Source organism: Xenopus tropicalis, chromosome 1 (genome assembly GCF_000004195.4).
Source record: "Xenopus tropicalis strain Nigerian chromosome 1, UCB_Xtro_10.0, whole genome shotgun sequence".
NCBI classification, from domain to species: domain Eukaryota; kingdom Metazoa; phylum Chordata; class Amphibia; order Anura; family Pipidae; genus Xenopus; species Xenopus tropicalis.
The window spans coordinates 180,557,981-180,574,109 of NC_030677.2; the positions used below are offsets into that span (position 1 = coordinate 180,557,981).

The 16,129-nt window shown below is 37.3% G+C and overlaps 1 protein-coding gene across 2 annotated transcripts in view; it reads left to right on the forward strand.

Annotated features, from left to right (window-relative positions):
* The window catches only part of edil3 (EGF like repeats and discoidin domains 3), a 296,005-nt gene that overhangs the window by 172,625 nt on the left and 107,251 nt on the right, over positions 1 to 16,129 (forward strand). For both annotated transcript variants that reach the window (XM_031897510.1, NM_001100213.1), the window contains 1 exon segment: positions 8,981 to 9,162. In XM_031897510.1, the coding sequence (XP_031753370.1) occupies positions 8,981 to 9,162 (182 nt within the window).

Here is a 16,129-nt window from a genome sequence, read left to right on the forward strand (position 1 = left end):
AGCATTCCCTCCTCATACTCCCGTTTTTTCACAGACTTTTTCTGTTACCCTATCCCCATAAACTACACATTCCTCTCTCAACTTTCTGTTATCCTCATTGTGTTTCCAGATTATCTATGTGAGCCAGGATGGTTCAGGAAGGTCTAATTCTAGTGTACGCTAAAAATGTCCTAAATAGTAGAAAAGGCTTCTGATGTAATTTCACTTATTTTTATAATGGCTATGCTACAATAGAACAAATGGTCATGTAAGCAATGGAGCTTTAAGCGCAGGGGAAAGAGTTAAGGCAGGAGTAAGCTGGGCAGGGGGGGCAGAAAAAGAGAGGGATGTGATGTCAGGGGAAGAAGAAGTTCACTTCCTTATCTTCACTTATTTCACTTTGCAAAATTTGCAAAATCAGTTTAGTGAATAGTTTTGTGTCGTAACTTGGATTTAGAGTGTGTGTATAAATATTTACAATTTTTAGAATATGCCACATTTAAAAAGCTTTTGCGGACATTAGCACTGTGAAAAAAACTCCCAGTTATGCTTGCACCAGTCTAATTCTGAATGCTTGTTCCAGGGAATGTCTCTGATCACCATTGGTGTCACGAAGGAATTTTTTTTTGTCTTGTGAGGCATTATTGGCACTGGTTTCCAGCTGGGTTTTTTGCCTTCCTCTGGAACAAAACAGTGGATATATGATCATTTATTTTAAGTTTATTTGTTACAGCAGCAGCAGGACCTTGCCAGAGTATTACACAGGTAAATTTAACAGAGGAAGAAAGGAGGTTCTCTCCTGTGACTGTGTGATGGATTGATACAGATACTACTACTGCTTGTGCTAGGTGAAAGCCTGCTTGGATTTACTATCATCAAGACTGCAGATTCAGGACCAGCAGCAGGGCTGCTGAACTTTTCCCATAGTGGGACATACAGCTACTGCTGGTAGCAGAGTTTGGGGCCATCTTGGTAGAGGCCATCTAATTTGGTGAATATAATAAAAACTCAAGTCTTCAGAGAGGAACGGCATAGTATAGTGGAATTCTGGCTTTAGAATATTGCCTTGGGTTGAGGCTGGCAAGGTCCTATTTATTTTATAAAATGTGAATAAATCCTGTACCCTTTTACCCCATTTCTGTCTCCTGGTGTTTCATTAAGGTATGTAACAATGGGGGTTCCATGGGATGTTTCCAAGAAAAGAGCCCGTTTGTCAAGTGCATGCTCATCACTGACAAAATAACTTTATTAATTCAATAAGGATGCATAAACACATATTACAAGTAACCACAAATATAACTCTGAAATGGTTATAATAAATGATGTTGTTCAGCTTAGCCACAGAAAATTGCAGCTCCCACTCATACAGAATGTATAAATGGCATGTTTGTATAAGTTATATGTGATTAATCTATGGCTATATATATGTCATCTGTTTAGGAAAAATCACAACTGGTATTTTTAGGGTTTATTTTTCCCTTTCTTGACTATTTTAAACTGAAGGTCCCCTGGACCTAAGGGATCACATTTCTTTAAAAACATGTTTTTTGGTGGTACAGCAGACCAACATACAGTAGTGCTGCAAGTTTGCTTGCTGGAAGTCAGGATGCTGGCCATATTTATAAGGGAAAGCCCTCAAACCTGACAGCAGCCCTCAAAACTGGCCAGGCTGTCCTAGTTTGGCCAGCTATACATATGACTAAACCGATCTTTTACAGAACGAAAGCACCATTCCCAGAACAACAGGTCTGTGAACAACAGAAAAAATGTTACTTCCATGGTTTTAGTATGCTTTTAATATTTTCTTTGTGCAGAGACTTCAGAGAGAAAAAAAAATACATTACTACACAATGCAAAATTTCCACTTTTAATTCTAAGCCAATAGATTTGCATATAAACACAACATAGCAAGGTTTCATTAAGTGCTTGTCTAAATAAATCTGCTTTTAGTGAATATATACAATATAGGGAAATAGGAAACTGAAAGGACCAGGCACTTGTGGCAGTTTGTTGCTAATTTTGAAGAATGAAAACTAATATGGGTAAAATTTGGCATCTAACTGGCAGATTTATCAGTGCTTGCATTTTATTTTTTAGCATTTTTTGTGAAATTGTTTGTGCTAAGACTCATGAATTCAAATTATGGTTTCCAAAATGGGAATGTTCAATATTTATTAAGGGCAAAAAAGTAGAAGAACTTCAATGTAAAACTTCTGCTTTAACCTTAACGGTTTTTTAAATTTTTTGAGAGTTTGTAGACCCATTGGAAATGATGAGTAGAATATGAATTTGATGCATTTGAGTTTTTAGTACATTTTTTAATAACTAAGCAAACATTCAAGTTTATTCAGACTGAAAAAACCCCTCAAATTTACAACTTTGAATTTTACATTTTTTTTGACTGTTCAAGATTTATTAAGTGCAAGAACTCAAAAAAACACTTGAATGTAACAATATGGCATCTAAAAGCTGGCAAGTTCATGTAAAAATCAACTGGAGTGGCCCTAAATATGTAAGCAACTTTTTTAGTCTAGTTTTTTTTTTAAGTTGGTAAACTCATTGGAAATGATGAGCAGAATGCAATTTCACTGTGTTCATGTATTTTTACCACGCTTTTATTCAGTTGAGTTTTCCAGATTTGAGTTTTTAATTAATTATGGTACATTGGAGTTTGTGAATTTCAGAGTTTTTTCATTCTAAAAAATGATGAAAACTCATCAAACTCAAATTTTGATAAATAGGCTTCCCTGAGGCTAACTTAAAAAAAAAAGTGACAAAGCTCGTACAACTTTTTCTTAAAGGAAAACTATACCCCCAGAATGAATACTTAACCAACAGATAGTTTATATTATGTTAAGTGGCCAATCAAGAATCTTACCAAACTGGAATATATAAATCAGTAAATATTGCCCTTTTATATCCTTTCCCTTGAGCCGCCATTTAGTGATGGGCTGTGTGCTCCCTCAGAGATCAGCTGACAGGAAATAATGCAGCTCTAACTGTAACAGGAAGTAGTGTGGGAGCAAAAGGCAGAACTCTGTCCATTCATTGGCTGATGGGGCCTAGCATGTATGTGTGCCTTGGCTTGTTTGTGTGCACTATAGGATTACCCAATAGCACATACTACTAAATGCTGTAAGTATATCATATGAAAATGGTTTATTTAGCTGAAGCAGGGCTTTACATATGAGCTTGTTTATGCAATATATTTTTATAGAGACCTATATGGTTTGGGGGGTGTAGTTTTCCTTTAATTGCAGTTTTTTTTATTAATCACAAAATGTTACAGAATATTCATGTTCAGACGCACGGGAGAATTACATTATTTATTTCCCAGTTTATACATACATTTAAGATTTTTGAATGTTCCTGATTTGCATTTAAAATGAAAGGAACAAAGTTGTTAGAGACAACGCCAATTCACTTCTATAGAAACTCATTAAGATTTTTCTGGCAACTTTTTGCATTTTTTTTTATTATTTCTGACAATTTGAAGTTTCAGAAAGTATTGCAATATCACATATGTTCAGGTTTGCATGTTTTTGTTTTTCACAAATTGAGAAAAAGTGCAAACTGCATTTTTTATAAATCTGCCGTTAAGTGACACATTTATAAGATATTACATTTTGAGAGCCATAAAAATGACTTGAAAATTACAAATTTAAGGTATTTAAGAAATTTTCTTTGCACTATGTTTTTTTTTGTCTTTTAAAGGGGACCTGTCACCCTAAGAAAAAACTCCAAATTCTTTTCTATCATGCTAGTTGAGCAAAATAAACCTTATTTACACTATACAGATAGTATAAATCTTGTTTCCTTCAGTCTTGGAACTATTCAATCACAGCAAGCAGGCAGCTGCCATTTTGTGGACACTGTTAGTAAGGCAAGCTTTGTATCACGCCAAAATCTTGTTGGAGGACCCGATGCCCATACCCATGCACTGGCTACATAGTTAGGTGATGGGGAGGGAGGGGAAAAGTGTGAAGTGCAGCGACATCTAGGAAGAGCTGAATGGAAAGCTAAAGGTATTGTCTGCCCCGCCTCTATGCCTAAGGCATAGAGGCGGGGCAAGCAATATATGATTGACAGCTGGGATTTTTAAATGCCTTTATAATGGGTATGGATGTGTTATTTAAAAAAAGGAATTTTGGTTTCATGTTTAACTTGAAAAGGACTTTTATTATTCAGCTTTTTATGTCTGGGTGACAGGTCCTCTTTAATAAATAGGGTAAAGTTTGTATTTTTTAAAATACGAATTTTCATAAGTAAACCTTTGACTACTGCAATATGTACCAACCTCACCCAGGAACATGGAGATTGCATGAGTAGTTGATTAAATAAATTATAAAGAACATGCAGAGATGATGTAATGATAGTTGTAAAAAAAAAAAGTCAGCAGAAACTGGACTTTACAATATTGAATGGTGCTGCATCTGTCTGTAACTATAGTGCAACACTGATGCTATGCAGTCTGTGCCTTATGGTGCTTCTGCTATTTGATTGGTTCCCAGCAATGATATTTGCCAGTTTATTTCTGAGGACAGATTCCCAAGTTCTTTGAGTTCAAGTGGAAAAGTAATGTGTTAAATCCCTAGTTTGAGAAGTGGCATTCAACTGGAGTTGGCTTATAATGACTGCTTGTAGCAGTATAATATTTCATCTGCACTGTAATTATGTAAGGTTCTGCATGTAGTATTCACTACATAAATTTATATATACATATATCATCATCAGGCTTCTGTTGATTGCTGGGGAGGGAACGGTATAATTAAGTCATCACTCATTTTAGCTGCATATGTTGCTCTTGTATGCACTTTATCTTGATATTGTATCATTATAGGCAGTGACTCTGAAAATACAGTAGTCAAGATATAGCAAGCAGAGCTTCGTGTAATTAGTTTTATATACATGTTATATCAGGCGGATTAGGGACTGATTCTTACATCTGTCTGGCTACAGTCTGCACATAAAAATATCAAATGTAATTCTTACTCTTGTTTTGTGCTAATTGTGGAAAATTAAAAGTCAAAAGGCTCATTGATGTAGTATAGGTATGGGATCCGTTATCTGGAAACCTATCATCCAGGCTGTCTCCCATAGGCTCTATTTTAATGAAATAATTACAATTTTTAAATGTATTTCCTTTTTCTCTGTAACAACAAAGCATGTATAGCCAGTAAGGCTATAGTACTTCATGTTTACATGTTTACATGATGCACTAGGTCTACCTTAAGCTATTATACTATCATCTACCTAAAGGAAGCTCTCATCCTGGCATGTTGATTGCTCACCTCTTTACCATTAAGGTTTAAGATACACGGAGCTACTAGTAGCAGCTACTTTTTCATGGCTACTAAACTTCAAAAAGTACCCTACCATAGATAATACTGAAAATTGCCTCTGCTAAAACACATTAAGAGACAATTAGCAGTCAATGATCAGCATTGTCTACTTTAGTAGCCATGACAAGTAGCTGCTGCTAGTAGTTCTGTGTATCTTCACGCTAAGGGTGCACCGTTAAAGAGGCAGACTATGGTAGGCATGGTTCTTTTACTATTTAATTACAGCACCATGCATAATACAGACGGAATTTGGCCCGTTGTGCTTACACACAGTGTTTATTTGTAGCTTTCTTGTGTTACTTAGCCGCAGCTACTCTCCTGGGCCCTGAGATCAGCAATGATATGAAAGCAGTCCCAACGGAACCCAAAGAAGTGGGACAGTTGGTTTTCTGCAGTCGCTGCATCTGTTGTACCCACAGCCATTTCGTTGTAACACAGTACGGAACACATAGTTCTTAGTGCTGCGAAAGTGATGTTCTTAGCAAACCTCCACTTATTTATTTTTATTTATTTTAGGCAACACATAAATCTAATTTTTAAACCTTTAAATAGTGTTTGAATTGCATATTTGCAGCACTGCATGCTCAGCCTCTTTTCCAAATGGCAATTGAGAAGATGGTGTAAACTACAGGGAAACAGGGAGCGGCTGGGGTAGAAAGAAGCTGCTTCTGCATGGTCACAATTCACTTAGTATCTCCCAGGAAGCTCTTGTCAGATGTGAATAAATGATAAAACCATTATCGTGTGCGTTAAAGAAATTCAATGTGCTTTTTTATTTTCTTGCCCTTGCTGCCTGCATCTGTTAAATTCGAGCGTTTCTGCTTTGTCTAAAAAAATCAGCCTTTGGGAATAACTTTTCAACAATATTTTTATGTGATATTTACTTTCTTTCCTTATTCCATTTATTTATGATAAGCTGCATTAGGCTTTATACTGGGAACAAAAATGTGTAATCTCATTCTCTTTAATATAATCTTTATTCACAGTAGAATGGGTCTTAACTGTTGCCTTATTTATTGATGTATCCACCGACGTTCAGCAGAAGCACAAATATATTTTACCGGTGAATGCAGTTTGTTTCAATTCCTCATTCATTATTCATTGTACACGATGAAGGGGATAATGTATCCCCAACCATACATTATACGGATATGAGAAGTCACCAAGGAGAAGCGTATTGTGCAATAGGGGATATGGTACAACTGAGCACTTGTGATATCTCAACTGATCAATAAGTCAATCCAAATGCTACTGTACGGTTATTTTGTACAGGGTTTCATACGAACAGTATTTTTTACTTATGTATTATAATCATATTACTATGATTAGAAATACCCATACACTGACACGATATGGCTTTTTATTGACTATACGTACCAAGCACCAAACACTAGCTGAAGGATAATAATTATGATATCCTATTTTCCCTAGGGGAACTGTCATATTGGGAAATATAGTGTCCTCCGTAGAATGTGATGCCATTAGCTGTAGATCTTACAGCCTGCACCCAATTGTAGTCCTTCCCATAACTCTGGTGTTCTAAAAAAGCTTGTTTATCAGAGTCTGCATATACTATTTCCTTTGTACTATGGTCCTGGCTTTTTATTGACTATACGTACCAAGCACCAAACACAAGCTGAAGGATAATAATTATGATATCCTAATTTCCCTAGGGGAACTGTCAGGGAAATATAGTGTCCTCTGTAGATTGTGATGCCATTAGCTTTAGATCTTAAAGCCAACACCAAATTGTAGTCCTTCCCATAACCCTGGTGTTCTAAAAAAAATGCTTGTTTATCAGTGTCTACATATACTGTGCCATATAATGGAAGATAATGATATTTTCTATTATTTACAGCATACTCACTCACTAGTGTTCCTAATGCTCTATGTTCTAGATGGGACATCTCACTATGGGATTATTAACCCCTGTTGTACAGTATATTATATGTTTACCTTATGTCCAAAAAAGGCTCAGGGTCCCAAAAGATTGTATCCACAAACTGTTTGCAAAATTTTATTTGGCTAATATTAGAATTTACTATTCCACCCAGCCTTTTATTAGTAATATGAGTTTGTTTTTAAGTTTTGATAACCTACAAGCCTAGACACAAACACAATGGTGAAGTAACGTGGCCCTTGGTTATGATAGGGGGGCATAATATAAAGTTGTTTATTAAAGCATAGCAAAAACCTTTTCTTGGCACCAGTGGGCATGTCTGTATACAGTTTCTTAAATATCAGTACACCTTATATAGTATCAGACGTGCAAAGAGTTCCCAACATTCTCTCACAATAATTAATTATGGATTAATACTTAAGGGCTGATTTATTAATGCTCAAGCAGGTAATTAAATAATTAAAGAGTACCAAATGCATTCTTAAATCAAATTTTTTGATTAAATGGGAACAGCCATGACCAGTAACAAAAATGTTAATTAATCAATTACTCTCATTAAAATTAGAAGTTTCTTAATATAATCATTTTACTTCCATTTTAGTTCTGACATACTTTTATACATGCAGTCTTGTGTTTTTCATGGCGATTAAGCAAAAAGTAACCTGATTACATCTAAAGTGGTATGGAATTTGTAATTGATTGTGCAGGTATGGGACCCGGTATCCGGAAACCCGTTATCCAGAAAGATCCAAATTATGGAAATGCCATCTCCCTTTTTTTCTGTTATTATAAAACAATACCTTGTACTTGATCCCAACTAAGATATAATTAATCCTTATCGGAGGCAAAACACTACTATTATGTTTATTTAATGTTTAAATGATTTTTTTTAGCAGATTTAAGGTATGGGGATCCAAATTACGGAAAAATCCCTTATCCAGAAAAACCCAGGTCCTGAGCATTCTGGATAACAGGTCCCTTACCTGTATTTAGAATGTTTACTATTTCCATGAGATAACACTCAACTATATTTGTTTATTTTCATGATTCTTCCCCTTTAATAAAGGAAAGTCATAAAGTGAAATTCTCAGCATAAGTATATTAAACATAAAAGTCAGCAACAATTTATACTAAATCTGTTTGTCATTATTGGAAAAATGACAAAAACTCTGCTTGTATATTTAAATGAACAGTTGTTGTAGTAAAACCCTACATAAAAAGGTCAGAATCAGTTTGCTGTTACCAGTTTAATGTGTAGCTCATTTTTATAGGAGAATTTGACAACTTTCCTTCACATGTATGTTATGGCAGAGCTATAAAACTGTATTGTATTAGTCATCAATGAAATTCCTTCCTGCTTGACTCGCACTGAATGATCAATAACCAATTAACCAAGACGAACACAATGAAATGATTCCTTGCTCAGAAGTCATTAAACCTTTTGCCTTTTCTATTTAATTGTATCCAAATGATTGAGAACGTTTGTTTGTATTTATTTAATATGAAACTTTGGTTTGAAACTGAAGTTAATATCATTAAAAATTGCGTAAGCAAAGTATCATCATATTGTAAAGCATTGAGCTGCTACTTGGGAATATATGCTAAGCTAGTATGGTGATCCAGTACAGCTATGGGATCCATTGATCTATAAGCAAGTGAATTTGGTAGTTCTTTCTATCAAATAGGCATAACCAACAAACAAAATGATGATTATTATAATTCTAAGGATTACACTAACTTTCACTATCTTTATTTTTAGGATGTTCTGGACCTCTTGGTATGGAAGGTGGAATTATATCAAACCAACAGATAACAGCATCCTCAACCCATCGAGCTCTATTTGGGCTTCAAAAATGGTACCCATATTTTGCACGACTAAACAAAAAAGGTCTTGTGAATGCTTGGACTTCAGCAGAAAACGATCGCTGGCCCTGGATTCAGGTAGATTATTTGTTTTATCCAGATCATTAGATCATAAACATGTTTCACTGCATTCACTGCAACAATAACTATAATGTAATATTTAAAGTGTTTTGTACTTAAACACAATTGGAATAAGATGTAATTTTTTCCTGATATTATGTATTCTGTGATATACTGCAGGATTTACACTTGAAATCTGGTTTCAAACTATAGTGAATTTATATGAAATATAGTTTGGAGATATAAAAACCCAAATAAACTGGGCTTCATTGAGTTCTCGGTTTTTTTGTTCATGCTTTTTTTTAAAGGCAGTTTTAATAAATCACTTGGCATTCATGAAAATTAGTTTTTTTCGTGGTTTCAAAAACCTCTAAAACCACAAAAAAGAGAATGTTGATATATGGGCCTCTTAGTCTTACAGGCTACTAAATGTAAGCGAGGTGCTGTTTTATTTGTGATATTTCATATACGCTGTATTATTTGTTTTTAATAAATGGAGTATATTCACATTCTAAAAAGTAGAGTTTGCCGTTAAAACAGAATTTGTGACTTCTTTCTGGCAGCTGATGAACTAAAACTATTATCTCAAATCAAATGTTTGAGAGTTTAAGTTAAAGAACCATGTTCCACATTCAGCAAAGACAGTGGATAGTTTAAGTTAAGAAAGTAAAGATGTCAGTTTTACTGTTCCGCCAATACCTCATATATGGGAAGTGACAACTCTTTGTCACAGAAGAGTAAAGTGTTTATGACAGTGCAGGTAAAGAAGTTCCGTGTGTCAGTACAAATCAGCTATAAGGGTATTTTATATTTTGCTTAAGGAACACTAGCCATGTACGCTTGTCTCCAGTAGCTGGTTCATGTACTAAATAAAAAAAATTCAGTCACACAGACCGGTATAAGCATATTTTTCATTTTTGTAGCCTGTGTATGTGCATGTCAGGTAGGTATCTTGAAGGAGGGGAATCAGAATGGACTGAACATGAATACCATATTCTAGAAACTGAATGAAGACATGTCCACCATTCAAGCCATCCCCTAGTCTCTCTATAGCATATAGATGCACTCGTTAGCCACAGTCAAATGTAAAAAGTCTTGGAGGGCAACACAAGCACCATAAAAGTTCATTGAGGTGCCAAATAAGGGCTAAGATTGGCTATTAGACAGCCTCTATGCACACTATCAGCTTACAGGGGGCTTTATTTGGTAGTAAATCTTGTTTTTATTCAACCAAAACTTGCCCCCAAGTCAGGAATTCAAAAATAACTACCTGGTTTGAGGCCACTGGGAGCAGCATCCAAGGGGTTGGGGAGCAACATGTTGCCCCCGAGCCACTGGTTGGGGATCACTGCACCACAGTAAGTGTAGGGCTCACCCAAAATAAACAATACATATTGTAACAGCATGATTTGTTGCATAAAGGCTCTTTTTTATGTTGGATACAGTTATGTGAATTTCCATAAATAAGGACTTATGTTATTTTCCAAATAGTCTTTTTGGCAACTTCAGAGAGTTGAGATGCTTCTGTCTCTGTGAAATGCATGAATACATAGAGGAAGGGCCATTGCCTTTGTGCACATTACCAACCCTACCCATTCCCGAATAAACAAAGCACAGGGCACCAAAACATGCTGGCACTTAATGAATGTTAAAAGGAAATACATTTTATATGTTGAATGAAGACCAATAGTGCTGAATTTTGAATAACAAAGATGGACATGCACTAACAGACCTTCTCTGGTTCACTCATTAATATACTGAAAAGACTCAGAGACTAATGACATTTTTACAAGGACCTTGCCTACAGAATTACTGTAAAAGATCAACTGACTCATTGGAAAGACTTTGTTTCCTGTAAGGATCTATGCAGATGACTGTATGTTTTATTTACAAATGATATTTGATTGATGTAGTCTTGTAAATGGACATATTTGGAAGCTGATGGATTAGCAGTATGGAATATAAATACTTTTACTGTAAAAGATCCAAGAAATCTAGCAAAGGGTTCATCCTATATCTCCCTAAGATTAAAACTTCTTTTTTTCCTGTGCAGCCAACTGAATTATATTTATGGCAGACTAGCGCATTTCATTTCTAAAGTTGCTTAAATCCAATAAATACTCAGAGCAACTCTCAAAATTATAATTTTACTTTTTGTTAAAATCTCAGAAGACAAAAAAAAAAAATTCAAAAATGAATGCAGCACAAAAAAGATTAAACAACTGAAATGCTCTTAATGGCCGGCCAAACATTCTACGTAATGTAAGGTATAGCAGATAATGAATTATTCACACTTTTGACTTACAGGTCAACAGATGCTGAAATATTTGTTTTTGTCACCATAGCATTTTCTATAATTTACTTAAGAATTATATATATAGAATAATTGTTCTTCTGCTTAGGTGCATGAGATGTACAGGAATTCTGTTTTCAGAATTAAAAAAAGAATTAAAAAAGGTTTGGTTATACATGACAATAATTGGGTAATATTGCAATTATTTAGCTCTGGAAATTTGTGGCTATGCCATTGAATGAAGCTGGCTATTTTGATCTCTTTTCTACCAGCATTCCTTTCTTGCCTTATGACAGGGGTTTTTACAAAGACATCAGTGTAAGTGTCTTACATGAAATAATTAATAATGGAGACATTATGTGATAGTGACAGATTCCCTTTCACTGAGATGGTTATGACATTGTACTCTGGGGCTCATTTTCTTTTGTGGGCCAGAGTAATAATTGAGTTTGCAGTACATGACACAAAGTGCTGTGATGGTCAAACATTGCAAAGTCTTCACTGAGCTTAAATCCATGCTGCCTATGATAGGCTGTCTGCTGAAACACTGCCCAAAACCTGCTGTAGGTTTCAATCAGTTCAAGGCAGACCTTCCACAATTTCTAGGTTATGATGATTTTTTGACAATTATTTTTAGGCAAAAACACATTGAAGATTTTTTTAAACACAGTTGAAAGATTTTTTTAATAATCAACTACAAGTATAGTGACAAAATGAATCCATTTGTAGATGCTTCAGCTGGGGCAAGTAGGGGGGCTTATTGATGCAACACAGACAAGGGGGCACATTTACTTACCCACGAACGGGCCGAATGCGTCCAATTGCGTTTTTTTTCGCAATGATCAGTATTTTGCGATTTTTCGGAAAATTGTCGCGACTTTGCCATTTGACGTTGCCATTCCGAATGTTGCGCAAAATCTGTCGATTTTTTTCGTAGCGTTAAAACTTGCACGAAAAGTCGCGCCTTTTTCGTAGCCATTCCGAAAGTTGCGCAAAATGTTGCGATTTTTTCGTAGCGTTCTCGCCGAGTACGAAACATTCGGATTCATTCAAGCTTCATTATGGTGACTTTTCTTGGGCCAGGTTGGAGCTGCAGGGTGCCATTGAGCCCTATGGGAGACTTTCCTTGGGCTGGGTTGGAGCTGCAGAGTGCCATTGAGCCCTATGGGAGACTTTCCTTGGGCCGGGTTGGAGCTGCAGAGTGCCATTGAGCCCTATGGGTGACTTTCCTTGGGCCAGGTTGGAGCTGCAGAGTGCCATTGAGACCTATGGGAGACTTTCCTTGGGCCAGGTTGGAGCTGCAGAGTGCCATTGAGCCCTATGGGAGACTTTCCTTGGGCCAGGTTGGAGCTGCAGAGTGCCATTGAGCCCTATGGGAGACTTTCCTTGGGCCAGGTTGGAGATGCAGAGTGCCATTGAGTCCTATGGGAGACTTTCCTTGGGCCGGGTTGGAGCTGCAGAGTGCCATTGAGCCCTATGGGAGACTTTTCTTGGGCCGGGTTGGTGCTGCAGAGTGCCATTGAGCCCTATGGGAGACTTTCCTTGGGCCAGGTTGGAGCTGCAGAGTGCCATTGAGCCCTATGGGAGACTTTCCTTGGGCCGGGTTGGAGCTGCAGAGTGCCATTGAGCCCTATGGGAGACTTTCCTTGGGCCGGGTTGGAGCTGCAGAGTGCCATTGAGCCCTATGGGAGACTTTCCTTGGGCTGGGTTGGAGCTGCAGAGTGCCATTGAGCCCTATGGGAGACTTTCCTTGGGCCAGGTTGGAGCTGCAGAGTGCCATTGAGTCCTATGGGAGACTTTCCTTGGGCCGGGTTGGAGCTGCAGAGTGCCATTGAGCCCTATGGGAGACTTTCCTTGGGCCGGGTTGGAGCTGCAGAGTGCCATTGAGCCCTATGGGAGACTTCCCTTGGGCTGGGTTGGTGCTGCAGAGTGCCATTGAGCCCTATGGGAGACTTTCCTTGGGCCAGGTTGGAGCTGCAGAGTGCCATTGAGCCCTATGGGAGACTTTCCTTGGGCCAGGTTGGAGCTGCAGAGTGCCATTGAGCCCTATGGGAGACTTTCCTTGGGCCGGGTTGGAGCTGCAGAGTGCCATTGAGCCCTATGGGAGGCTTTCCTTGGGCCGGGTTGGAGCTGCAGAGTGCCATTGAGCCCTATGGGAGACTTTCCTTGGGCCGGGTTGGAGCTGCAGAGTGCCATTGAGCCCTATGGGAGACTTTCCTTGGGCCAGGTTGGAGCTGCAGGGTGCCATTGAGTCCTATGGGAGGCTTCCAAAATCATGCTAAGTCTGAAAGTTTCGCCCGCCGCTTACGAGCGCTAAATACGAAAAAGTCGCGACAAGATAGGAGCGCATCGTAATGGCTACGAAAAACTTGCGTTTTTTCGCGCAAATCGTATTGGTAACGAAAAAGTCGCGACAATTTCCGAAAAGTCGGAAAGGCGCCGAAAAAATCGCAAAAAATGCGAAAAAGTTGCAAAATGTTCGTTTTCCAATCAGAATTTTCCAATTCGGTTCGGATTCGTGGGTTAGTAAATGTGCCCCAAGGAGTCCTGGAAATACCATGCTTTTAAAACAGGTTGTAATTCCAAGGCTGACTTGCACCAGTGTGCTGCACGGCTTGCACATACGCATCAAAATAGGGGCGACTCACAAATAAATGTAAAAACCTTTATTTCTTATTTCTGGGTGAATTTTGTGGCCACTGAGCAATCCTGTTCTCTTTGCTGAAAATTTTTCACTGCAATTTCGTGAAACAACTCGCCAATGCCAAAATGAGGAAATTCTCTGTGAAAAATGTTAACACACAATTATATTTATAGTAACAAAATGAACTCTCTTAGTACAAAATAAATGATGAAAATGCAAATAATTTTCAATGAAATACATTCTCATTATCATTAGGGATGTAGCGAACCTCACAAAAAAAGTTTGTGAACCCGTTTGCGAACTTCTGCCAAAAAGTGCGAACTTTTGCGAACCCCATAGACTTCAATGAGAAGGCGAACTTTGAAACCTAGAAAAGCCATTTATGGCCAGAAAACTGATTTTAAAGTTGTTTAAAGGGTGCCACGACCTGGACAGTGGCATGCAGGAGGGGGATCAAGGGAAAAAAATTCTCTGAAAAATACGTTGTTGTAATCAGTAATCAGAAAATAAAAGCAGTCCTTACAAGGACTATTGGGTTACAGCAGATGAGATCAGCAGGGCAGCTGCCCCCAGCAGCTACATACAGAGCAGTAGAAAGTAGATTACTAGTCAGCAAAGCTACCTAAACTGTCCCTCAAACCCCTGCACAGTTCTCTCCCTATGCTAACTCATCAAGCACACACAGGCAGAATGTAAAATGGCTGCTGGGCTTCGGTTTATATATGGAAGGGAGTGGTCCGGGGCTGGTCCAGGAGGGAGAGCTGCCTGATTGGCTGCCATGTATCTGCTGGCTCTGGGGTGAGAGGTCAAAATTTGGCTCCAGCTAAGGCAAACCCAAAATTGCGAACATCGCTAAAAGTTCGCGAACTTGCGAACTTGCGAACACCTGATTTTCGTGCGAATTAGTTCTCTGGCGAACAGTTCGCTACATCTCTAATTATCATTAATTTTGTGCCATAACATTTTTTTTTAGTAATGACAAAAGAAAAAAAGAGCTTAGTTAGCAGAAAATTAAATGGACACATTTTAGCTTTATAAAATGTATTTTTGTTTTATAAAATTCACTCTATATACACATATAGATTAACATACAGGTATGGGACTTTTATCTAGAATGCTCGGGACCTGGGGTTTTCCGGATAAGGGGTCTTTTGTAATTTAGATCTCCAGTCTACTAAAAATCAAATAAATGTTAAATAAACCCAATAGGATTGTTTTGCATCCAATAAGGATTACTTATATCTTAGTTGGGATCAAGTACAGGTACTGTTCTATTATTATTCTAGAGAAAAAGGAAATTAAAAAATAGAATTATTAGCTTATAATGGAGTCTATGGGAGATGGCCTTTACATAATTCGGAACTTTCTAGATAATGGGTTTCCGGAGGAGGGGTCCTTTATCTGTATACATTAGTCAATGCCACACACAGATTATATACATTTTTGTTAGAATGATAGAGTCATTATTCTTTTGCCTTCACTGTTTTGAAATCTATATGCTGTCTTAATTTAATAAGTAAAACATGACAAGAGGCACTCTATGATAGTTTTGCAGATAGAATTCATAAAAATTGGCAACAATTATACACACAAGCCAAGTACTGGTAACTATGGAAACTTTAAGAGCTTGAAACATTACTTGATCAGGCCCTGTATTCATTTAATCAGAGTATTATACCTAATTAGCTATGATATATTTATGCTACTACTTTTACAATTAGGCAATGTTCAAACAAGTTGCTCTTGTTCTGATTAATTGGCTTAGTTATTAATTATATATTGTATTAAAAATAGAAAGGTTAGTGAAACCTGGCTGTGCTAGACCTGAATATATTATCACTCTCTAATGCGCCTTCTGTCACTGTGCAACGTTTGAGATATTAGACAAACCTTTTCAAGGAATATTCATTAAAATAGTTATCAAAATGTTTGCTAACTATTTATACTTGTTATATGTTGAGTAACACTTTTTCTCTGTAGGTTTGTTTAAATAGGCACCTACCACCTCAAAATTGTTTCCCCTACCAAGTCCCCTCAAAACCGCTTTG